Here is a 27,012-nt window from a genome sequence, read left to right as displayed (position 1 = left end):
ATAGCATTAGTGCATGGAGACAGGACCAGTAGATCCAGTAATGATAGCATTAGTGCATGGCGACAGGACCAGTAGATCCAGTAATGATAGCATTAGTGCATGGTGACAGGACCAGTTGATCCAGTAACGATAGCATTAGTGCATGGCGACAGGACCAGTAGATCCAGTAATGATAGCATTAGTGCATGGCGACAGGACCAGTAGATCCAGTAATGATAGCATTAGTGCATGGCGACAGGACCAGTTGATCCAGTAATGATAGCATTAGTGCATGGTGACAGGACCAGTAGATCCAGTAATGATAGCATTAGTGCATGGCGACAGGACCAGTAGATCCAGTAATGATAGCATTAGTGCATGGTGACAGGACCAGTAGATCCAGTAATGATAGCATTAGTGCATGGCGACAGGACCAGTAGATCCAGTAATGATAGCATTAGTGCATGGCGACAGGACCAGTTGATCCAGTAATGATAGCATTAGTGCATGGTGACAGGACCAGTAGATCCAGTAATGATAGCATTAGTGCATGGCGACAGGACCAGTAGATCCAGTAATGATAGCATTAGTGCATGGTGACAGGACCAGTAGATCCAGTAATGATAGCATTAGTGCATGGCGACAGGACCAGTAGATCCAGTAATGATAGCATTAGTGCATGGCGACAGGACCAGTAGATCCAGTAATGATAGCATTAGTGCATGGCGACAGGACCAGTTGATCCAGTAATGATAGCATTAGTGCATGGTGACAGGACCAGTAGATCCAGTAATGATAGCATTAGTGCATGGCGACAGGACCAGTTGATCCAGTAATGATAGCATTAGTGCATGGTGACAGGACCAGTAGATCCAGTAATGATAGCATTAGTGCATGGCGACAGGACCAGTAGATCCAGTAATGATAGCATTAGTGCATGGTGACAGGACCAGTTGATCCAGTAATGATAGCATTAGTGCATGGCGACAGGACCAGTAGATCCAGTAATGATAGCATTAGTGCATGGTGACAGGACCAGTAGATCCAGTAATGATAGCATTAGTGCATGGCGACAGGACCAGTAGATCCAGTAATGATAGCATTAGTGCATGGCTAGAGGACAAGTAGATCCAGTAATGGTGTGTAATAATAACATTAGCCTTTATCCAGCAGGCTACAGCTTCCTGTTAGGCTATTACTACAGTAATGATCTGGTTTGGGGCTGCTATCACGACAGGCACTAAAATAAGTCTATTTTTACAGACTGGACCTAAAACTTTACCTGGATTTGGCAGCATACTTTTAGAGCCTGTCATGTGGATACTTTTATAGTGACAGGCAGGCTGAGGAGAAGGGCTCCATCAGAGGGGAGGGGGAGGTACAGGGGCATGGATGTCTGGCTCTAGTTTAGGGATGTCACTCTGGTATGGCCAGTTAACGATCTGTCAGAATTACACAATACCTTGGCTTCGCACTGTTAGAGTCATTGTCTGTCAGCCATTGTATGGCCTTGGTTTCATGCATGTTAACACCAGAAGCCTCCTCCATAAGTTTGTTTTACTGACTGCTTTAGCACCCTCCGCCAACCCTGATGTCTTTGCCGTGTCTGAATCCTGGCTTAGGAAGGCCACCAAAAATTCGGAGATTTCAACATTTTCTGTCAAGATAGAACTGCCAAAGGGGCAGGAGTTGCAATCTACTCCAGAGATAGCCTGCAAAGTTCTGTCATACTTTCCAGGTCTATGCTCAAACAGTTCGAGCTTCTAATTTTAAAAATGAATCTCTCCAGAAATAAGTCTCACTGTTTCCGCCTGTTTATAGACCCCCCTCAGCTCCCAGCTGTGCCCTGGACACCATATGTGAATTGATTGCCCCCCATCTATCTTCAGAGTTCGTTCTGTTAGGTGACCTAACCTGGGATATGCTTAACACCCCAGCAGCCTACAATCTAAGCTAGATGCCCTCAATCTCACACAAATGATCAAGGAACCCACCAGGTAGCAACCCTAAATCCGTAAACATGGTCACCCTCAGATCTTATCCTGACCAGGCCTTTTTAATCGACCTGGCCTGGGTATCCTGGAAGGATATTGACCTCATTCCGTCACTCGAGGATGCCTGGTCGTTCTTTAAAAGTAATTTCCTCACCATCTTAAATAAGCATGCCCCTTTCAAAAAATGTAGGACTAAGAACAGATATAGCCCTTGGTTCACTCCAGGCCTGACTTCCCTCGACCATCACAAAAACATCCTGTGGCTTTCTGCACTAGCATCGAATAGTCCCCGCGATATGCAACTTTTCAGGGAAGTTAGGAACCAATACACGCAGTCAGTCAGTTTTAGATTAACTAACTTCTTAGTAATGACTCGGGACGTCGGTTTTGATACAAAAGCTTATTTTAGTAAGAATACTTGTTTACGTTACATTTAACAACAATTGTTTTGGTACAGAGCAATGCAGGTAAGATGCTATCGGAAAGTCAGCCACAATCACTAGCACCTGCACATAATTGGCGCGTTATCACTCATTTCTCTCGCAAGGCATTCTGGGACTTGCAGTCAAAAAGCGTAATTCAACACAACCCAATACAATTACATATGCAAATAAATCTAAAGAAATATCTTTAGATACAGCTCAAAGAATAAACTTAAACAGTAAATCTGTACCAAAACAATTGTTGTTAAATGTAACGTAAACAAGTGAAGTGGGCAGCAAAGGCTAGCTTTTTCAAACAGAAATTTGCATCCTGTAGATCTAACTACAAAATGTTTTGGGACACTGTAAAGTCCATGGAGAATAAGAGCACCTCCTCCCAGCTGCCCACTTCACGGAGGCTATGTAACACTGTCACCACCGATAAATCCACGATAATCAAGAATTTCAATAAGCTCTACGGCTGGCCATGCTTTCCTCCTGGCTACCCCAACCCCGGCCAACAGCTCCGCACCCCCCGCAGATACTTGCACAAACCTCCCAGCTTCTCCTTCACCCAAATCCAGATAGCAGATGTTCTGAAAGAGCTGCAAAACCTGGACCTGTACAAATCAGCTGGGCTAGACAATCTGGACCCTCTCTTTCTAAAATTATCCGCCGCCATTGTTGCAACCCCTATTACCAGTCTGTTCAACCTCTCTTTCGTATCGTCTGAGATCTCTAAAGATTGAAAAGCTGCCGTGGTCATCCCCCTCTTCAAAGGGGGTGACACTCTAGACCCAAACTGTTATAGACCTATATCCATCCTGCCCTGCCTTTCCAAAGTCTTCAAAAGCCAAGTTAATAAACAGATCACTGACCATTTCGAATCCCACCGTACCTTCTCCGCTGTGCAATACGGTTTTCGAGCTGGTCACAGGTGCACCTCAACCACGCTCAAGGTACTAAATGATATCATAACCGCCATTGATAAAAGACAGTACTGTGCAGCCGTGTTCATCGACCTGGCCAAGGCTTTCGACTCTGTCAATCACCATATTCTTATTGGCAGACTCAACAGCCTGGTTCGCCTGGTTCACCAACTACTTCTCAGACAGAGTTCAGTGTTTCAAATCGGAGGGCCTGTTGTCTGTTGTGTTATTGACTGTACGCTTCTTTATTCCATGTGTAACTCTGTTGTTGTTTGTGTTGCACTGCTTTGCTTTAACTTGGCCAGGTCGCAGTTGTAGGTCAGGTCCATGTTTTAGGTCAGTTAGGATCACCACTTTATTTTAAGAATGTGAAATGTCAGAATAATAGTAGTGATTTATTTCAGCTTTTATTTCTTTCATCACATTCCCATTGGGTCTGAAGTTTACATACACTCAATTAGTATTTGGTAGCATTGCCTTAAACAATTTAAACTTGGGTCAAACATTTCATGTAGCTTCACACAATAAATTGGATGAATTTTGGCTCATTCCTCCTGACAGAGCTGGTGTAACTGAGTCAATTTTGTAGGCCTCCTTGCTCACACACTCTTCTGCAGTTCTGCCCACAAATGTTCTATATGATTGAGGTCAGAGCTTTGTGATGGCCACTCCAATACCTTGACTTTGTTGTCCTTAAGCCATTTTGCCATAACTTTAGAAGTATGCTTGGGGTCATTTTCCAATTAGAAGACCCGTTTGCGACCAAGCTTTAACTTCCTGACTGATGTCTTGAGATGTTGCTTCAATATATCCACGTCTATTTTGTGAAGTGCACCAGTCCTTCCTGCAGCAAAGCACCCCCACAACATGATACTGCCACCCCCATGCTTCGCGGTTGAGATGGTGTTCTTTGGCTTATTTTTGTTTCATCAGACCATAGGACATTTCTCCAAAAAGTAAAATCTTTGTCCCTGTAGTCTGGCTTTTTTTATGGAGGTTTTGGAGCAGTGGCTTCTTCCTTACTGAGTGGCCTTTCAGGTTATGTCGATATATAGGACTCGTTTCACTGTGGCTATAGATACTTTTGTACCTGTTTCCTCCAGCATCTTCACAAGGTCCTTTGCTGCTGTTCTGGGATTGATTTGCACTTTTCGCACCAAAGTACGTTCATCTCTAGGTGACAGAATGCGTCTCTGAGTTTGAAGTTAGGCCTTGAAACACATCTACAGGTACACCTCCAATTGACTCAAATTATGTCAATTAGCCTATCAGAAGCTTCTAAAGCCATGACATCATTTTCTGGAATTTCCCAAGCTGTTTAAAGGCACAGTCAACTTAGTGTATGTAAACTTCTGACCCACAATTATGATACAGTTTTTATAAATGAAATAATATGTCTGTAAACAATTGTTGAAAAAATGACTTGTCATGCACAAAGTATATGTCCTAACCAACTTGCCAAAACTATAGTTTGTTAACAAGAAATGTGTGGAGTGGTTGAAAAACAAGTTTTAATGACTCCAACCTAAGTGTATGTAAACTTCTGACTTCAAATGTATGGAAACAGGTTAATTAACACTCATCAGTTAGCAGGCTCAAGCAAGCTAAACCCCACATGTTAGCAAAAACTAACTAGCGGAAATTGTTAACAAGTTAGGAATGATTTAAACACACTTTGCTGTAGGCTACTATTCACTAGTTAACAAAAAATCATGTTCTCACTTCAACTTTTCATGAAGGCAGGGTAAAGTGACTAGGCATCAGAATAGATAATAATGAGGTATTTGAGGTAGATATGTACATGAAGGCAGGGTAAAGTGACTAGGCATCAGGATATATACACTGCTCAAAAAAATAAAGGGAACACTTAAACAACACAATGTAACTCCAAGTCAATCACACTTCTGTGAAATCAAACTGTCCACTTAGGAAGCAACACTGATTGACAATAAATTTGTTGTGCAAATGGAATAGGCAACAGGTGGAAATTATAGGCAATTAGCAAGACACCCCCAATAAAGGAGTGGTTCTGCTGGTGGGGACCACAGACCACTTCTCAGTTCCTATGCTTCCTGGCTGATGTTTTGGTCACTTTTGAATGCTGACGGTGCTTTCACTCTAGTGGTAGCATGAGACGGAGTCTACCCACACAAGTGGCTCAGGTAGTGCAGCTCATCCAGGATGGCACATCAATCCGAGCTGTGGCAAGAAGGTTGCTGTGTCAACACGGTAGTATCCAGAGCATGGAGGCGCTACCAGGAGACAGGCCAGTACATCAGGAGATGTGGAGGCCGTAGGAGGGCAACAACCCAACAGCAGGACCGCTACCTCCGCCTTTGTGCAAGGAGGAGCACTGCCAGAGCCCTGCAAAATGACCTCCAGCATGCCACAAATGTGCATGTGTCTGCTCAAACGGTCAGAAACAGACTCCATGAGGGTGGTATGAGAGCCCGACATCCACAGGTGGGGGTTGTGCTTACAGCCCAACACCGTGCAGAACGTTTTTAATTTGCCAGAGAACACCAAGATTGGCAAATTCGCCACTGGCGCCCTGTGCTCTTCACAGATGAAAGCAGGTTCACACTGACCACGTGACAGTCTGGAGACGCCGTGGAGAACGTTCTGCTGCCTGCAACATCCTCCAGCATGACCGGTTTGGCGGTGGGTCAGTCATGGTGTGGGGTGGCATTTCTTTGGGGGGGCCTCTGTGCTCGCCAGAGGTAGCCTGACTGCCATTAGGTACCGAGATGAGATCCTCAGACCCCTTGTGAGACCATATGCTGGTGCGGTTGGCCCTGGGTTCCTCCTAATGCAAGACAATGCTAGACCTCATGTGGCTGGAGTGTGTCAACAGTTCCTGCAAGAGGAAGGCATTGATGCTATGGACTGGCCCGCCCGTTCCCCAGACCTGAATCCAATTGAGAACATCTGGGACATCATGTCTCGCTCCATCCACCAACGCCACATTGCACCACAGACTGTCCAGGAGTTGGCGGATGCTTTAGTCCAGGTCTGGGAGGAGATCCCTCAGGAGACCATCCGCCTCCTCATCAGGAGCAAGTCCAGGCGTTGTAGGGAGGTCATACAGGCACGTGGAGGCCACACACACTACTGAGCCTCATTTTGACTTGTTTTAAGGACATTACATCAAAGTTGGATCAGCCTGTAGTGTGGTTTTCCACTTTCATTTTCAAATCCAGACCTCCATGGGTTGATAAATTTGATTTCCATTGATCATTTCTGTGTGAATTTGTTGTCAGCACATTCAACTATGTAAAGAAAAAAGTATTTAATAAGAATATTTCATTCATTCAAATCTAGGATGTGTTATTTTAGTGTTCCCTTTTATTTTTTTGAGCAGTGTAATGATGAGGTATTTGAGGTAGATATGTACATGAAGGCAGGGTAAAGTGACTAGGCATCAGGATATATAATAATAATAATAATAATAATAATAATAATAAGGTATTTGAGGTAGATATGTACATGAAGGCAAGGTAAAGTGACTAGGCATCAGAATAGATAATAATTAGGTATTTGAGGTAGATATGTACATGAAGACAGGGTAAAGTGACTAGGCATCAGGATAGATAATAATGAGGTATTTGAGGTAGATATGTACATGAAGGCAGGGTAAAGTGACTAGGCATCAGGATAGATAATAATAAGAGTAAAATAAGGAACAGATTAGCAGCAGCAAATTATGATTTTAAAAGTGTGTGTGTGTTTGTGTTGTCGGTATATGAATGTGTAAGGGTTGTGTGTGTGTAGTCTAGTGTGTGTGTTTGTTGTCGGTATATGAATGTGTATGGGTTGTGTGTGTGTAGTCTAGTGAGTGTGCGTTTGTGTTGTCGGTATATGAATGTGTATGGGTTGTGTGTGTGTAGTCTAGTGAGTGTGCGTTTGTGTTGTCGGTATATGAATGTGTATGGGTTGTGTGTGTGTGTAGTCTTGTGAGTGCGTTTGTTGTCGGTATATGAATGTGTATGGGTTGTGTGTGTGTGTGTGTGTGTGTGTGTGTGTGTGTGTAGTCTAGTGAGTGTGTGTTGTCGGTATGGGTTGTGTATGTGTGTGCGTGTGTAGTCTAGTGAGTGTGCGTAGCGTTAGTGCAAGATAAAGTCAGTCCAGATAGTTTGGGTACCATTAATTCACTATTTAGCTGTCACATGGCTTGGTGATAGAAGCTGTCTCATGGCTTGGTGATAGAAGCTGTCTCATGGCTTGGTGACAGAAGCTGTCTCATGGCTTGGTGACAGAAGCTGTCTTTTTTATTTTATTTTATTTCACCTTTATTTAACCAGGTAGGCTAGTTGAGAACAAGTTCTCATTTACAACTGCGACCTGGCCAAGATAAAGCATAGCAGTGTGAACAGACAACAACACAGAGTTACACATGGAATAAACAATTAACAAGTCAATAACACAGTAGAAAAAAAAGAAAAAGAAAGAGTATATACATTGTGTGCAAAAGGCAATGAGGAGGTAGGCGAATAATTACAATTTTGCAGATTAACACTGGAGTGATAAATGATCAGATGGTCATGTACAGGTAGAGATACTGGTGTGCAAAAGAGCAGAAAAGTAAATAAATATAAACAGTATGGGGATGAGGTAGGTAAATTGGGTGGGCTGCAGCTGCAGCGATCGGTTAGCTGCTCAGAGAGCAGATGTTTGAAGTTGTTGAGGGAGATAAAAGTCTCCAACTTCAGCGATGACATCGCCGAAGTCGAGGATCGATAGGATAGTCAGTTTTACTAGGGTAAGTTTGGCGGCGTGAGTGAAGGAGGCTTTGTTGCGGAATAGAAAGCCAACTCTAGATTTGATTTTAGATTGGAGATGTTTGATATGAGTCTGGAAGGAGAGTTTACAGTCTAGCCAGACACCTAGGTACTTATAGATGTCCACATATTCTAGGTCGGAACCATCCAGGGTGGTGATGCTAGTCGGGCGTGCGGGTGCAGGCAGCGAACGGTTGAAAAGCATGCATTTGGTTTTACTAGCGTTTAAGAGCAGGTGGAGGCCACGGAAGGAGTGTTGTATGGCATTGAAGCTAGTTTGGAGGTTAGATAGCACAGTGTCCAAGGAAGGGCCAGAAGTATACCGAATGGTGTCGAATGCGTAGAGGTGGATCAGGGAATCGCCCGCAGCAAGAGCAACATCATTGATATATACAGAGAAAAGAGTCGGCCCGAGAATTTAACCCTGTGGCACCCCCATAGAGACTGCCAGAGGACCGGACAACATGCCCTCCGATTTAGCACACTGAACTCTGTGTGCAAAGTAGTTGGTGAACCAGGCAAGGCAGTCACAGAAAAACCGAGGCTACTGAGTCTGACAATAAGAATATGGTGATTGACAGAGTCGAAAGCCTTGGCCAGGTCGATGAAGACGGCTGCACAGTACTGTCTTTTATCGATGGCGGTTATGATATCGTTTAGTACCTTGAGTGTGGCTGAGGTGCACCCGTGACCGGCTCGGAAACCAGATTGCACAGCGGAGAAGGTACGGTGGGATTCGAGATGGTCAGTGATCTGTTTGTTGACTAGGCTTTCGAAGACATTAGATAGGCAGGGCAGGATGGATATAGGTCTGTAACAGTTTGGGTCCAGGGTGTCACCCCCTTTGAAGATGGGGATGACTGCGGCAGCTTTCCAATCCTTGGGGATCTCAGACGATATGAAAGAGAGGTTGAACAGGCTTGTAATAGGGGTTGCGACAATGGCGGCGGATAGTTTCAGAAATAGAGGGTTCAGATTGTCAAGACCAGCTGATTTGTACGGGTCCAGGTTTTGCAGCTCTTTCAGAACATCTGCTATCTGGATTTGGGTAAAGGAGAAGCTGTGGAGGCTTGGGCGAGTAGCCGCGAGGGGTGCGGTGCTGTTGGCCGAGGTTGAAGTAGCCAGGAGGAAGGCATGGCCAGCAGTTGAGAAATACTTGTTGAAGTTTTCGATTATCATGGATTTATCGGTGGTGACCGTGTTATCTAGCCTCAGTGCAGTGGGCAGCTGGGAGGAGGTGCTCTTGTTCTCCATGGACTTTACAGTGTCCCAGAACTTTTTGGAGTTAGAGCTACAGGATGCAAATTTCTGCCTGAAAAAGCTGGCCTTTGCTTTCCTGACTGACTGCGTGTATTGGTTCCTGACTTCCCTGAACAGTTGCATATCGCGGGGAGTATTCGATGCTATTGCAGTCCGCCACAGGATGTTTTTGTGCTGGTCGAGGGCAGTCAGGTCTGGAGTGAACCAAGGGCTATATCTGTTCTTAGTTATGCATTTTTTGAACGGAGCATGCTTATCTAAAATGGTGAGGAAGTTACTTTTAAAGAATGACCAGGCATCCTCAACTGACGGGATGAGGTCAATATCCTTCCAGGATACCCGGGCCAGGTCGATTAGAAAGGCCTGCTCGCAAAGTGTTTTAGGGAGCGTTTGACAGTGATAAGGGGTGGTCGTTTGACTGCGGATCCGTAGCGGATACAGGCAATGAGGCAGTGATCGCTGAGATCCTGGTTGAAGACAGCGGAGGTGTATTTGGAGGGCCAGTTGGTCAGGATGACGTCTATGAGGGTGCCCTTGTTTACAGATTTAGGGTTGAACCTGGTGGGTTCCTTGTTGATTTGTGTGAGATTGAGGTCATCTAGCTTAGATTGTAGGACTGCCGGGGTGTTAAGCATAGCCCAGTTTAGGTCACCTAACAGAACAAACTCTGAAGCTAGATGGGGAGGCGATCAATTCACAAATGGTGTCCAGGGCACAGCTGGGAGCTGAGGGGGGTCGGTAGCAGGCGGCAACAGTGAGAGACTTATTTCTGGAAAGAGTCATTTTTAAAATTAGTATGGCTTGGTGATAGAAGCTGTCTCGGAGCCTGTTAGCCCGTAAGCCGGTACCGTTTGCCAGACAGTAGCGGAGTGAATGGTCTATGGCTTGGGTAGCTGGAGTCTTTGGCAATTCTTCGGGCCTTCCTCTGACACTGCCTGATATAATTGTCCTGGATGGCAGGGTGCTCAGCCCCAGTGGTGAACTGGGCTGTCCACACTACCCTCTGAGGCGCTTGGCTATCAAGGGCGACGCATTTGCCATACAAAGTAGTGATGCAGCCAGTCAAGATGCTCTCGATGGTGCAGCTGTAGAACCTTTTGAGGTTCTGAGGGCCCATGACAAATCTATTAAGCCTCCTGAGGGGGAAGAAGCGCTGCCATGCCCTCTTCCTGACTGTGCAGGTGTGTGTGAACCATGTTAAGTTCTTAGTGAGTTGACGCCAAGGAACTTGAAGTTCACGACCCGCTCCACAACAGCCCTGGTGATGTGGATGGGGGCGTCCTTTCCTTTCTGACCTCCTTCCAATAGTCTCATTGCCGTCGGTGATCAGGCCTACTACTGTTGTCTTCAGCAAACTTGATGATGGTGTTGGAGTCGTGCATGGCCATTCAGTCGTGGGTGAACAGGGCGGACAGGAGGGGACTAAGCACACACCTGCTGTAAGAGTGGTACTGTACCTCTGTAGTGTTAATCATAGTGCAGTGATTGAGTGCCAAGCATTGTGGAGTGTGTGTTGGTGTGTGTCGTGTGGGAGAAAGCTGCAGTCAATCTTAAAGCTCCATATGTATACCTCTATTTCCTGTCCTGGCGCCACAGCAAGCAGCTTGACAGCAGCTTTTATGTTTCCTGAAGGGACTGAGATTTACACACACACACACACCCAAAGGATAAAGAAAGAGAGTGAGTGGGGTGATGGAGGGGAAAATAAAGAGTAAAAGTGAAAGTGGGATCAAAAAGAAGTACACTGAACAAAAATATAAACACAACATATAAAGTGTTGTTCCCATGTTTCATGAGCTGAAATAAAAGATCCCGAAATGTTTCGTGCCTACAAAAGCTTTTTCTCTCAAATGTGTGGCACAAATTGGTTTACAGTACATCCCTGTTACAGAGCATTTCTCATTCACCAAGATAATCCATCCACCTGAAAGATGTAGCATATCAAGAAGCTGACTGATTAAACATCATAATTACACAGGTGCACCTTGTGCTGGGGAAAATAAAAGGCCACTCTAAAATGTGCAGTTTTGTCACACAACCCAATGTCACAGATGTCTCAAGTTTTGAAGGATCATGCAATTGGGATGCTGACTGCAGGAATGTCCACCAGAGCTGTTATCAGATAATTGAATGTTAATTTCTCTACCATAAGCCACCTCTAACATAATTTGGCAGTACGTCCAACCTGCCTCACCACCACAGACCACATGTAACCACGCCAGCCCAGGACCGCCACATCCGGCTTCTTCACTTGCGGAATTGTCTGAAACCAGCCACCCGGACAGCTGATGAAACTGAGGACTATTTCTGTCCATAATAAAGGCGTTTTGTGGGGAAAAACTAATTCTGATTGGCAGGGCCTGGCTCCCCAGTGGGTGGGCATGCCTCCAAAATGGGTGGGCCATTGCTTCACCCCTGCCCACTCAAGTGAAATCCATAGATTAGGGCCTAATGAATTTATTTCAATTGACTGATTTCCTTATATGAACTGTAACTCACTAAAATCGTTGAAATTGTTGCATTTGGCGTTTTATATTTTTGTTCAGTATAAAAGGTCCAGTGAAAAACAAAAGTAGAGAGAGAGTCTGCATTTGCAGGGAGATGGAGGTGAAAGTAAGAGTAATTATGAAGGTTAGAGGAAGTGGTGAGAGACAGAAGTGGGAGGTAGAACAACAAACAGGATGGGTAAATAGGAAAGATAGATGCACACACAGAAACTTGGTATTTTTTAACCTTCCACAGATCCCATGACTGCTGGTCAGGGTGAATCACATGTAGAGCCTTCTTATTACCATGGCAAGGAGTTTTTCCTGGTCAGATCACATGGGAAACTCCAGGGGGCCATAGAAACCATTCCCCTACCCTTCACCTGCTTCTATATCCAGGCCAAGTCATTCTCAGCCTCCTGTGTTGCTCCTGACTCCCTCTCAGTGCAGATGAGCTCCTGGACATGTGTGGACTGACTGAGCAGTACGATATCCATGGTTTCTCTACTGAGTACAGACTGATGACAGAGAGTGTATTTACTCTGCTCGTCTTACCATGAAACCCTGAAACCTCTCTACTCTACTCTCTACTCCTCTCTACTCTCTCCTCTCTTTCTCCTCTACTTTCTCCTCTCTACTCTCTCCTCTTTACTTTCTACTCTACTTTCTCCTCTCTACTCTCTCCTCTTTACTTTCTCCTCTCTACTTTCTCCTCTCTACTTTCTCCTCTCTACTTTCTACTTTCTCCTCACTCTTTCTCCTCTACTTTCTCCTCTCTACTTTCTCCTCTCTCCTCTCTACTTTCTCCTCTCTACTTTCTCCTCTCTCCTCTCTACTTTCTCCTCTCTCCTCTCTACTTTCTCCTCTCTCCTCTCTACACTCTACTTTCTCCTCTCTCCTCTCTACACTCTACTTTCTCCTCTCTACTCTCTACTCCTTTCTACTCCTCTCTACTTTCTACACTCTACTCTCTCCTCTCTACTCTCACCACTCTACTTTCTCCTTTCTACTTTCTCCTCTCTACTTTCTCCTCTCTACTTTCTACTCTCTCCTCTCTACACTCTACTTTCTCCTCTCAACTTTCTACTCCTCTCTACTTTCTACTCTCTACTTTCTCCTTTCTCCTCACTCTACTTTCTCCTCTCTACTTTCTCCTCTCTCCTCTCTACTCTCTCCTATCTACTTTCTACACTCTACTCTCTACTTTCTCCTCTCTACTTTCTACACTCTACTTTCTCCTTTCTACTTTCTCCTCTCTAATTTCTCCTCTACTTTCTCTTCTCTACTTTCTACTCCTCTCTACTTTCTACTCTCTCCTTTCTCCTCTCTACTTTCTCCTTTCTCCTCACTCTACTTTCTACTCTCTCCTCTCTACTTTCTCCTCTCTACTTTCTCCTCTCTACTTTCTCCTCTCTACTTTCTCCTCTACTTTCTCCTCTCTACACTCTACTTTCTACTCTCTACTCCTTTCTACTCCTCTCTACTTTCTCCTCACTCTACTTTCTCCTCTCTACACTCTACTTTCTCCTCTCTACTCTCTACTCCTTTCTACTCCTCTCTACTTTCTCCTCACTCTACTTTCTCCTCTCTACTTTCTACACTCTACTCTCTCCTCTCTACTTTCTACACTCCACTCTCTCCTCTCTACTTTCCCCTCTCTACTTTCTCCTCTCTACTTTCTCCTCTCTACTTTCTACACTCTACTCTCTCCTCTCTACTCTCTCCTCTCTACTTTCTACACTCTACTCTCTCCTCTCTACTTTCTCCTTTCTACTTTCTCCTCTCTACTTTCTCCTCTACTTTCTCCTCTCTACTTTTTCCTCTCTACTCTCTCCTCTTTACTTTCTCCTCTCTACTTTCTCCTCTACTTTCTCCTTTCTCCTCACTCTACTTTCTCCTCTACTTTCTCCTCTCTACTTTCTCCTCTCTACTCTCTACTTTCTACACTCTACTCTCTCCTCTCTACTTTCTCCTCTCTACTTTCTCCTCTCTCCTCTCTACTTTCTCCTCTCTCCTCTCTACACTCTACTTTCTCCTCTCTCCTCTACTTTCTCCTCTCTCCTCTCTACTTTCTCCTCTCTCCTCTCTACTTTCTCCTCTCTCCTCTCTACTTTCTCCTCTCTCCTCTCTACTTTCTCCTCTCTACACTCTACTTTCTCCTCTCTCCACTCTACACTCGACTTTCTCCTCTCTACTCCTTTCTACTCCGCTCTACTTTCTACACTCTACTCTCTCCTCTCTACTTTCTACACTCTACTCTCTCCTCTCTACTCTCTCCTCTCTACTTTCTACACTCTACTCTCTCCTCTACTTTCTACACTCTACTTTCTCCTTTCTACTTTCTCCTCTCTACTTTCTCCTCTCTACTTTCTACTCTCTCCTCTCTACACTCTACTTTCTCTCTACTTTCTACTCCTCTCTACTTTCTACTCTCTCCTTTCTCCTCTCTACTTTCTCCTTTCTCCTCTCCACTTTCTCCTCTCTACTTTCTCCTCTCTCCTCTCTACTCTCTCCTCTCTACTTTCTACACTCTACTCTCTCCTCTCTACTTTCTACACTCTACTTTCTCCTCTCTACTTTCTACACTCTACTTTCTCCTTTCTACTTTCTCCTCTCTAATTTCTCCTCTACTTTCTCCTCTCTCCTCTCTACACTCTACTTTCTCCTCTCTACTTTCTACTCCTCTCTACTTTCTACTCTCTCCTTTCTCCTCTCTACTTTCTCCTTTCTCCTCTACTTTCTCCTTTCTCCTCACTCTACTTTCTCCTCTCTACTTTCTACTCTCTCCTCTCTTTCTCCTCTCTACTTTCTCCTCTCTACTTTCTCCTCTCTACTTTCTCCTCTCTACTTTCTACTATCTACTTTCTACTCTCTACTTTCTCTCTCCTCTACTTTCTCCTTTCTGCTTTCTCCTGTCTATTCTCTCCTCTCTACTTTCTATCCTCTCTACTTTCTACTCTCTACTTTCTCCTCTCTACACTCTACTCTCTCCTCTCTACACTCTACTCTCTCCTCTACTTTCTCCTCTCTACTTTCTACACTACTCTCTCCTCTCTACTCTCTCCTCTCTACTTTCTCCTCTCTACTTTCTCCTACTTTCTCCTCTCTACTTTCTAAACTCTACTCTCTCCTCTCTACTTTCTCCTCTCTACTTTCTCCTCTCTACTTTCTCCTCTACTTTCTACTTTCTCCTCTCTACTCTCTACTTTCTCTCTCCTCTACTTTCTCCTTTCTGCTTTCTCCTGTCTACTCTCTCCTCTCTACTTTCTCCTCTCTACTCTCTACTTTCTCTCCTCTCTACTTTCTACTCTCTGCATTCTCCTATCTACTCTCTACTCTCTACTTTCTCTTCTCTGCATTCTGTCTACTCTTTACTTTCTCTCTACTCTCTCTAGACTCGACTTTCTCCTCTCTACTTTCTCCTCTCTACTCTCAACTGACAATGGAGAAAAGAAGGGAAAGAGCCCAAACATTGTTTGGCAAATAGTTTTGAGTGCAGCTCGGAAAGGTATTTGATTTCACAATGTTTAAGGAGAAAAATGTGTTCTGTGATTTGGTTTGTGTGTTTGAATACCCCTTGGGGGCGGTGGTTGGCTGGGGCTGAGGCCTAGCTGGAAGAGAACAGGAGACTCAGAGCTCTGACAACACTCCAGTCATTTTTTATTTAACCTTTATTTAACTAGTCAAGTCAGTTAAGAACAAATTCTTATTTACAATGACGGCTTACTCCGGCCAAACCCAGACGACACTGGGCCAATTGTGCAACTCCCTATGAGAATCCCAATTACGGCCAGTTGTGATACAGCCTGGATTCGTAGTGATACCTCTAGCACTGAGATGCAGTGCCTTAGACCGCTGCGCCACTCGGGAGCCCTGTACTTGCCCTAGATAGATTTCAAGCACATTTAGACTCTAGTTCTCACGTGTAACACTGCTAGAGGGTAGTGCTAACTGTGATGGTCATTGGATCATTGGGCCCGTGAGACCAGGGCCCGTATACACAGAGGGTCTGAGAGTGGGAGTGCTGCATCATTTTTGCTTTTTTTCCATAATGAATAAGATTATATGGACAGATCAGCACTCGTACTCTCAGAACCCATGTCTGAATTCACACACATGCACACTCTCAAAGGCAGTTAGTGCAGTACTGATGATGATTCCCTTCTCCCGGGCCCAGAGGAAGTTTGTGATGGGTTGGACACCGGATCCCCTCAGTGGACCAGACCAGGCCCCAGGGCTCAGAGCTCAGCGATAGGAGCTGGGTAGAGAGAGAGCCTGTTTGTCTTGTTGGGAGGAACATTGAGGTCTTAACACTCATTAAATTCTCATCTATCCACAGAGGCATCTGACTGCAGCTTATCTCACTCCTTCTCTCTCTTTCTCACGTTCTTTCCTTCTCTCTATCTCTCTCTCCTCTCTCGTTCTCACTCTTTTCTACACACACCCCTGGTTAATAGGGGTATGAGCTCATTCTGACTGTTAGGCTGTATATTGTGCTGTATGAAAATCATGTGGGCCAGGACAGGGAGAACCAGCATGGGCGCAAACTCACTCCCAGCAACACCGAGAAACAGGTCACTGCTCCTAAACAGTACGAAAACACACGCTCTGTGTGTGTATGCATGCCAATGAACAGGTCAATGATTTCTTATACACAGTTGCATCATAAAATTAATGCACAATGAAGAAAAGTAAAAAATAATTTCCATAAAACTGGATTACTCATAGTCATAAAATAAGCAAATGCCAAAACATGCCGATCTAGACATTCATTGACTTTGTGTTGGTATTGTATTCAACATTTTCCATAGCAGTGCTTCCACACCTGGATTGTACAATATTTTCCCATTATTCTTTAACACATTTTTTCAAGCTCTGTCAAGTTGGTTGTTGATCATTGCTAGACAGCCATTTTCAAGTCTTGCCATAGATTTTCAAGACGATTTTTAAATCAAAACTGTAACTAGGCCAATCAGTAACATTCAAGGTTGTCTTAGTAAGCAACTCCAGTGTATATTTGGCCTTCTGTTTTAGGTTATTGTCCTGCTGAAAGGTGAATTTGTCTCCCAGTGTCTGTTGGAAAGCGGACTGAACCAGGTTTTCCTCTAGGGTTTTGCCTGTGCTTAGCTCTACTACGTTTTTTTGTATCCTCCAAAAACTCCTTAGTCCTTGCCGATGACAAGCACACCCATAACATGATGCAGCCACCACCATGCTTGAAAATATTAAGTGGTACTCAGTGATGTGTTGTTGGATTTGCCCCAAACATAATGTTTGTTTTTTTGTTTTTCTTTGCCACATTTTTTACAGTATTACTTTAGTGCCTTATTGGATACAGGATGCCTTTTTTGGAATATTTGTTATTCTGTACAGGCTTCCTTTTCACTTATTTTCAATTTAAGGTAGTATTGTGGAGTAACTGATGTTGTTGATCCATCCTCAGTTATCTCCTATCACAGCCATTAAACTGTAACTGCTTTAAAATCACCATTGGCCTCATGGTGAAATCTCTGAGCGGTTTCCTTCCTCTCCGGCATCTGAGTTAGGAATGGCGCCTGTATCTTTGTACTGACTGGGTGTATTGATACACCATCCACAGGGTAATTAATAACTTCACCATACTCAAAGGGATATTCAATGTCTGCTTTTTTTTTTTGCTCATCGACCAATAGGTGCCCTACTTTGAGAACCATTGGAAAACCTCCCTGGTCTTTGTGGTTGAATCTGTGCTTGAAATTCACTGCTCAACTGAGGGACCTTACAGATAATTGTATGTGTGGGGTGCAGAGATGGGGTAGTCAATTTTAAACTCATGTTAACCACTATGTGTGTAGATCAGTGACACAAAATCTCTATTTATTCCATTTTAAATTCAGGCTTTAACACAGCAAAATGTGGAAAAAGTCAAGCGGTGTGAACACTTTCTGAAGGCACTGTATGTGTGTGGTGATTTGATGTGTTTTGTGTTACTCAGTTTGTAGTTTCTACTTCATATCTCTAAAATGTCTCTGTGTATCCTGTGTGGTTTGCAGGCTCTGGGAGACTCTGACTTTGCTGGTGTTCTGCGACAGCTTCTGCCCCTGATGAAACCTCGTGCTGTTAAGGGTGAGGAGGGGTCCAACTCAGAGTACAGTTCAGGGTCCCGGTCGGGGGAGGAGGAGTGTGGTCCTGATGAGCTGCTGGTGCTGCTTGTCTACCTGTACTCACTGGCTGGAGAGGCCCAGCCTGCAGACGATGAAGGGGAGGAGGAAAAGGTGGAGAGGGAGCTGATTGGAGCACTCACCCTGGTCATCACCAGAGAGGCGGAGCTCAGCCCCCTGCTGCAGAAACTCACCGGTTAGTACTGAACACAACCATAATAAAACCTTAACAGAAGCACACCAATGCTGAACACTAATACTGTAACCATAAATTACACCATTCTCTCGATAAGACGAAGCTGAACCAGATGCAACGTATCACCACTTTATAGTCATTCTAGAAGGACCCCAGTTAACTGTTCATATGGTAGCAGAGAGATGGAGAAGACACTGTTGTTTGTACCTCTGTGCTGCTGATGGTAGAAGGACTGTTAGTGACTTCACAACCCATCTCTCTCCCCGCTTCTCGCTCACACACCCCCCTGTCAGGTCACATGGTAACAAACATGACTGTGGGAACCTGCTGCAGAGGGTGTGTGTGTGTGTGTGTGTGCACTTTGACCTCTCCCCTGGTGTCTGTGTACTATCTTAGCTTTGCTGGGCCCTGCCCACTTGCAATGTACTTCGTGAGAACATTTACAATCTAGTGGTCGGGAGCTGGTCTCTCTGGAACTGTTCTCTCTGTCTGGACAGGTCTGTGTGTCTCCAACTGCTCTGTGTGTCTCTGTGTGGCAGCAGGGCTTGTGGCCAGCTCTGGGAATGATGAATTAGCTCTGTACCACCATGTCACAGTGTACCTCCCCCAGTTTGAGGTTCTCTAACCTTGAAGCTACACACACAGTCCTCCCCAGCCACATAGCTCATAATTAGTGGTGCTTTTAGTTTGGCCCACTCTTTACCTTCTCTAGCTAGCAAACACCTGGAAATATTACACTGCTTATTATTACCATAGTTATCACACACATGGACATGGTTGGGTAGTTTTCTCACTCTGTTTATCTAAATCTTCTCTCTCCTTTTCTCTTTCTCTTACTTCTGTCCTTTTCTCTCTGTTCTCTCTCTCCCTTGCTCCCTTTCGCTCTGCCTCCTTCTCTCCCTCTCACTGTAAAGCTGCTAAGGAAGAATTCTGGCCTCTTTTTCTCTCTTTCTGTCCTATTTGGCTGAAGGGCCTCCTGGCAGGCGCTGGTCCAGGGATGTAGCCCATGTTAAAAACGTGATTCTCTGTAAACACTTCACTAGAAATGACCCTGTAAATGCACACCAGGTGTGTCTGGGAAAGAGCAGACTTTTTCTTAGCAGTGTGTGCGTATCCGTGTCCGTCTGTGTGTTGATTTGGTTTTTATGGTTGCAGATGAAATGGTTTGTGTGTAATATGAGTCAGGGGTCCGTCTGTGTCCGAGCAGCAGAGAATAACATTGATTGTCACATTCATCCCAATTAAAGGAATCAAATAGAAACCAGATGCTGAGTGAAACCTGGTCGCCATGAGAACAATGTTTTTACAAATCCCCTTTTCTGTTCCCCTTGGCTACAGTAAACAGCCTGGGCTTAACAGACACACACATGAAGCACATATTCTGTACAGACACACACACTCACATACACAAACTACCAGATTAGATAACAGGAGGAGGATTGAATGAGCATACGGACAGAGTGACTAGCAGAACAGACAGACACACAGCAGGTTAAAGGCAGGCTAACAGTCTCTTACACTCTGACCCTCCTAACAACCGCCTTCAGGGACACACAGTGAAGAGCAGCGCATCCCTCCTACAAACAAGCATGATGCTGCACTAATGGCCTGTTTAAAACACACACACACACACACACACACACACACACACACATAACAAAAGACACACAAACACAGAAATGCATGCACGCACAGACACCAACTCACAGACGCAACAAACCCAGGAACAGCTGCGAGTCTCCTAGTCAGAGGGGATGTTGTTTACCAACATCAGCTGCTGCTGATCGAGGGGTACAGGAAGTAGAGGCGTTGTCCATGTCCTCAGCGGGAGAATAGACATTATCTCAACCTCTCTCAGGGAAAGAAGGGATTGAGAGGAGGAGAAGAAGAAGTGGACAAAGAGAACAAAAATACTAACAATTTGACACACACCTGGAGAGTCTGAATGAGGGAATGTCTAGTGTGGATTTAATTGAAGGGAAGTGTGTAGCCTAAAGGTGTGTGTGTGTGTGTGTGTGTGTGTGTGTGTGTGTGTGTGTGTGTGTGTGTGTGTGTGTGTGTGTGTGTGTGTGTGTGTGTGTGTGTGTGTGTGTGTGTGTGTGTGTGTGTGTGTGTGTGTGTGTGTGTGTGTGTGTGTGTGTGTGTGTGTGTGTGGAATGAATACTGTATGAGTTCTGTGAGTGAAGTTAAAGTATGGGTTCAATTAAAGGGAGAAATGGTGTTTGCCAAGAAATGGTTCCGCTTCGAGCTCAGACTAGGAAATGAGCTCTTGAACCAAGTGCTCTGCAGTCAACACAAGAAGTGGGAGGTAGAAGATGATTGGCTAATAATGTCACTGAATAGCAGAGGCTGACTGTAATTGGACATGAGCCTCATCACACTTTTCAGATGTGGCAGATGATTGGCTGGCTCCTTTCTGTCTGTCTCAGACATGGTTAGTGTGTGATGTGTGCAAGCTGTAAATAGTTTTAATAGTCACTTCGATCATTTTCATTTTCAGTTGTGGTTTTGTGTTTTAGTGTGTGAGAGATCGATGTTGGGGGCAGGAGGGAGGGAGGAGAGGGGGGTTGTGGCAAATATTCAGAGGTATAGAGGCCAATAGTTTGAGTCTTGTTTCTTAAGTGAGCCGTGGGGGTGTGTGTTTATGGGGTGTTATTACATTGACTGTGGCTCCCATTTGGTTGATGCTGTATTAAGGTGTAGGACTGTATGTCTCAAAGGAGTCACTGACAGCACAATCATACACACACCAGGACCTGGGGATGGGGTCAGGAACTCAACCCAGCAGCAGCAAATACCATCAAATTCATGCACATATGGTCCATATTGTACATAGTTGGATACAGCAGACACACCATAATAGCCACATCCCCATTCTCTGTCACTCCTTGAGTTTGTTCCATTGCCTGTCAGGATTCCTGCCAACCCGGGTAGACCCATTTTTGGTTTAGCACACAGTCATCCACCCCCTCTATTGTCCCATAGTGGGAGGTAGCTTAAGATGGGGGTTTGTGTGTGTGTGTGTGTGTGTGTGTGTGTGTGTGTGTGTGTGTGTGTGTGTGATACGATGGTGTATATCTGTGTGTGTGTGTGATACGATGGTGTATATCTGTGTGTGTGTGTGTGATACGATGGTGTATATCTGTGTGTGTGTGTGATACGATGGTGTATATCTGTGTGTGTGTGATACGATGTTGTATATCTGTGTGTGTGTGTGTGACACGATGGTGTATATCTGTGTGTGTGTGTGTGTGTGTGATACGATGGTGTATATCTGTGTGTGTGTGTGTGTGTGATACGATGGTGTATATCTGTGTGTGTGATACGATGGTGTATATCTGTGTGTGTGATACGATGGTGTATATCTGTGTGTGTGATACGATGGTGTATATCTGTGTGTGTGTGTGATACGATGGTGTATATCTGTGTGTGTGTGTGTGTGTGTGTGTGTGATACGATGGTGTATATCTGTGTGTGTGTGTGATATGATGGTGTATATCTGTGTGTGTGTGTGATACGATGGTGTATATCTGTGTGTGTGTGTGTGTGATACGATGGTGTATATCTGTGTGTGTGTGTGTGTGATACGATGGTGTATATCTGTGTGTGTGTGTGTGTGATACGATGGTGTATATCTGTGTGTGTGTGTGATACGATGGTGTATATCTGTGTGTGTGTGTGTGTGTGTGTGTGTGATACGATGGTGTATATCTGTGTGTGTGTGTGTGTGTGTGTGTGTGATACGATGGTGTATATCTGTGTGTGTGTGATACGATGGTGTGTGTGTGTGTGTGTGTGTGTGTGATACGATGGTGTATATCTGTGTGTGTGTGTGATACACACCATCGTATCTGTGTGTGTGTGTGATATGATGGTGTGTATCTGTGTGTGTGTGATACGATGGTGTGTGTCTGTGATACGATGGTGTGTATCTGTGTCTGTGATACGATGGTGTGTCTGTGTGTGTGTGTGTTTGTGATACGATGGTGTGTATCTGTGTCTGTGATACGATGGTGTGTCTGTGTGTGTGTGTTTGTGATACGATGGTGTATATCTGTGTGTGTGATACGATGGTGTATATCTGTGTGTGTGTGATACGGTGTGTGTGTGTGTGTGTGTGTAATATGATGGTGTATATCTGTGTGTGTGAATGTGTATATCTGTGTGTGTAATACGATGGTGTATATCTGTGTTTGTGATACGATGGTGTATATCTGTGTGTGTGTGTGATACGATGGTGTATATATGTGTATGTGTGTGTGTGTGTGATACGTGTGTGTGTGTGTGTGATACGATGGTGTATATCTGTGTGTGTGTGATACGATGGTGTATATCGTGTGTGTGTGTGATACGATGGTGTATATTTGTGTGTGTGTGATACGATGGTGTATATCTATGTGTGTGTGTATTCTCTGCTCCAGTTATAGGAGAGTATGTATTTACAGTGAGTGTGAAATCCCAGTCCAGGCTCTGTCCCATGATTGTGTTTTAGCCTGTGCAGGATGGGTGATGGTGACTTACTGTAAGCCGTGGGAGGACGGGGGTTTACGGGACGTATATTTTACTGGACTTTCACTATTTTACAGTTGTCGAAAGTTTACGTACACCTTAGCCAAATACATTTAAACTCAGTTTTTCACAATTCCTGACATTTAATCCTAGTAGAAATGCCCTGTTTTAGGTCAGTTAGGATCACCACTTTATTTTAAGAATGTGAAATGTCAGTGACTATTTTCAACTTTTATTTCTTTCATCACATTCCCAGTGGGTCAGAAGTTTACATTCACTCAATTAGTATTTGGTAGCATTGCCTTTAAATTGTTTAACTTAGGTCAAACGTTTCGGGTAGCCTTCCACAAGCTTCCCACAATAAGTTGGATGAATTTTGGCCCATTCCTCCTGACAGAGCTGGTGTAACTGTCAGGTTTGTAGGCCTCCTTGCTCGCACACGCTTTTCCAGTTCTGCCCACACATTTTCTACAGGATTGAGGTCAGGGCTTTGTGATGGCCACTCCAATACCTTGACTTTGTTGTCCTTAAGCCATTTTGCCACAACTTTGGAAGTATGCTTGGGGTCAGTGTCCATTTGGAAGACCCATTTGCGACCAAGCTTTAACTTCCTGACTGATGTCTTGAGATGTTGCTTCAATATATCCACATAATTTTCCTACCTCATGATGCCATCTATTTTGTGAAGTGCACCAGTCACTCCTGCAGCAAAGCACCACTCCCATGCTTCACGGTTGGGACGGTGTTCTTCAGCTTACAAGCCTCCCCCTTTTTCCTCCAAACATGATGATGGTCAAACAGTTCTATTTTTGTTTCATCAGACCAGAGGACATTTCTCCAAAAAGTATGATATTTGTCCCCATGTGCAGTTGCAAACCGTAGTCTGGATTTTTTATGGCGGTTTTGGAGCAGTGGCTTCTTCCTTGCTGAGTGGCCTTTCAGGTCATGTTGATATAGGGCTTGTTTTACTGTGGATATAGATACTTTTGTACCTGTTTCCTCCAGCATCTTCACAAGGTCCTTTGCTGTTGCTCTGGAATTGATTTGTACATTTCGCGCCAAAGTATGTTCATCTCTAGGAGACAGAATGCATCTCCTTCCTGAGCGGTATGACGGCTGTGTGGTCCCATGGTGTTTATACTTTAGTACTATTGTTTTTTTTTAGATGAATGTGGTATCTTCAGGCGTTTGGAAATTGCTCCCAAGGATGAACCAGACTTGTGGAGGTCTACAATTTTTTTTCTGAGGTCTTGGATGATTTCTTTAGATTTTCCCATGATGTCAAGTAAAGAGGCACTGTGTTTGAAGGTAGGCCTTGAAATACATCAACAGGTACACCTCCAATTGACTCAATTAGCCTATCAGAAGCTTCTAAAGCCATGACATCATTATCTGGAATTTTCCAAGCTGTTTAAAGGCACAGTCAACTTAGTGTATGTAAACTTCTGACCCACTGGAATTGTGATACAATGAATTATAAGTGAAATAATCTGTCTGTAAACAATTGTTGGAAAAATTACTTGTCTTGCACAAAGTAGATGTCCTAACCGACTTGCCAAAACTATAGTTTGTTAACAAGACATTTGTGGAGTGGTTGAAAAACAAGTTTTAATGACTCTAACCTAAGTATGTTCTGAGCACCCCTGTCTCTCACACACACACTAGTTGGATTTGTTTTCCATTCTGTCCTTGGGGTGTGTGAGGGGGAGCAGGGAGTGACGGGACAGACGGACCTCCCCAAAGAAGCTGTTTAGGTTGGCATGGCAATGCGTTCTGTCTCCATGGACGGGAGAAGTCCTGGGACATAAAAGTTATTTTACACTCACCCATCAGCTCTCGCTCTCTTTTTCTTTCTCCTTTCTTCTGTCTTTTCCCTCCCCCTTCTCCCCCCTCTCTCTGTTCATTCCTCCCTCTCTCTCCCAGGCCCTGCAGCAGAGAGCTAGTTACAGGGGAAGCGGAGCATGAGGGTGATTAGGCTTGATTAAGATTATTTCCCCAGTTTCACTGCATTCATGAAATGACTCAAAATTTGTCTCATTTTTAATTGGAAGACTTTTCTCAGATCAACCCATCGACCCCCTCTACAAATACACACACACACGGATCCCCAGGCTTTAATCAACAGAAATTAAACTACTCCAATGCAGGACACAACCGGTCAGGAGGTTAGACCACGGGAGTGTGTGTGTGTTACACTCAGCCCACTTCACTTCCTTGTAGTCATCAGTGTGTACAGTAATACAGACAGCCTGTTCCCTTCATCCACAGTAATCCTGTTTTGAAGGTCTACCATTGGAATATAGGTTTTAACCCTGGGACCATCTCTAGACCACTTCCAATGTGTTGTTTACACCTCCAGTCCTACCGTCTGCTTTGTGGAGGGTGTTAAACCTCAGCTCAGAATTCCTCCTCTGTGTATTTATGACAGGAAATGCACATCCATAAAAGGCTAGTCGTAAGCAGATATAAGCCCAGAGGGAATTGTATTACACTCAAACACACTTTCTCTTTCTCTCACACACATACACACACACACACACACACACACTGGCTCAGAGGAACGCTGTGACATTGGCCCTGCTGGCCCCTGCACACGCATCAGTGGAGGCTGTGGTCACCCTATAACACAGGGTCAGTGGAGAGGTCCTGTTGGGCCTCCTGTCCTCTCTACTCCCCAGTGTCTCTCTTTCCTCTCTGTCTTCTGACCCCCCTTACCCCCCATGTCTCTCTCCCCTCTCAGCCCCAGAACTACCCACATGGGGGGAGGGTCATCCTGTCATATGAAACTTCTATTGTATCTGCATCACACATACTATACAGAGAGGCAGATAGGGGGAGAGTTTGAGGAGTCTCAATAGACAAAGGTCTGTGTGTGCTCCTGTTCCCAGAGTGCTCAGTGTTTTACTGTATATCTGTGTTTTATCTGGCTGCTGTGGAAGAGCCTGTTTACATTACGGATTCCAGACAGCAGTGAGAGATGACCTGTCACTCTGTACATGCTTTCCTCCGCAAACTGTCCCCTCGCTCTCTCTTCCTCTGCCTCTTTCTCTCTCTTTCCCCTCATTCCTACTGCTCTTATCTACTCTCTACTAGCTATCTCTCACTCAGCTCAAGTTACTCTGTGATTGACTTGTTTTCCCTTTACAATTACTGCATGAAATTATAATACATATTTTAAATATAGTTGCTTTGGGACTTCTGAGGATTATATGTGACAGCTTTCCTTAGCTATAAAGACATTTGTGCCCTATTTTTTTAACCTCTGGCCTACATTAGATGTTTGTGAAGGGACAAGAGGACTGGCTGTACTGAGCAGTAGTAGGGGGGAAAAGACTGATACTGTGGTGTTACTCAATACTGGACAGTAGATCTAGAGGGACTAGATTGCTAGTTCTGGTCTTAGTGGTTGTGTGTGCTCCTCCTAGGCGTGGAAGTGTGTTCCTCTACTACGGCCCTGATGCCAGATGGAAGCTCTCCTGCCGTTCGGCTCTGCTCGTGCTGTCCAGGTCATTTCCTGTCAGGAGGCCAGGTGTTCCTCAAAGCCAGGGGGGATGCCCCCGTTCTCCTCTCCCTACTGCCCTCTCTCCTATCCCTACTGCCCTCTCTCCTTTCCCTACTGCCCTCTCTCCTTTCCCTACTGCCCTCTCTCCTTCCCATACTGCCCTCTCTCCTTCCCATACTGCCCTCTCTCCTTCCCCTACTGCCCCCTCTTCTCCCTACTGCCCCCTCTTCTCCCCATACTTCCCCCTTTTCTCCTCTCCCTACTGCCCCCTCTTCTCCCCATACTTCCCCCTTTTCTCCTCCCCCTACTGCCCCCCTTCTCCTCCCCCTACTGCCCCCCTTCTCCTCCCCCTACATCTCCCCTACTGCCCTCTCTCCTCCCCCTACTGCCCTCTCTCCTCTCCCTACTGCCCAAGACGTCTCCCCTACTGCCCCCTCTCCTCCTTCCCCTACTGCCCCCGACGTCTCCCCCTACTGCCCCCTACGTCGCCCCCTACTGCCCCCGACGTCGCCCCCTACTGCCCCCGACGTCTCCCCCTACGTCTCCCCCTACTGCCCCCGACGTCTCCCCCTACTGCCCCCGACGTCTCCCCCTACTGCCCCCGACGTCTCCCTGCAGCCCCCCCTCCCCCTCTCCTCCCCCTACTCTTCCCCTCTCCTCCCCCTACTCTTCCCCCTGCAGCTCCCCCTCTCCCCTCTCCCCCCCCTGAAGCCCCCCCCCCCCCCTGCAGCCCCCCCTCTCCCCTCTCCTCCCCCTGCAGCTCCCCCTACTCCAACCCCTCACTGTGTTTTGTTTGATCCTGTGTTTTGATATGCTG

The 27,012-nt window shown here is 45.2% G+C and overlaps 1 protein-coding gene across 1 annotated transcript in view; it reads left to right on the top strand.

Annotated features, from left to right (window-relative positions):
• Positions 1 to 27,012, top strand: part of LOC139409362 (sec1 family domain-containing protein 2-like) — a 170,277-nt gene that overhangs the window by 75,791 nt on the left and 67,474 nt on the right. The window contains exon 5 of the mRNA XM_071154401.1: positions 17,881 to 18,184. Coding sequence (XP_071010502.1) covers positions 17,881 to 18,184 — 304 coding nt within the window. The remainder of the gene's footprint in view (positions 1 to 17,880; positions 18,185 to 27,012) is intronic.

The sequence above is a fragment of the Oncorhynchus clarkii genome, chromosome 5 (genome assembly GCF_045791955.1).
Source record: "Oncorhynchus clarkii lewisi isolate Uvic-CL-2024 chromosome 5, UVic_Ocla_1.0, whole genome shotgun sequence".
Classification (NCBI taxonomy): domain Eukaryota; kingdom Metazoa; phylum Chordata; class Actinopteri; order Salmoniformes; family Salmonidae; genus Oncorhynchus; species Oncorhynchus clarkii.
Note: the sequence above shows the minus strand (reverse complement) of the source record. Positions and strands in the feature narration are given on the sequence as shown.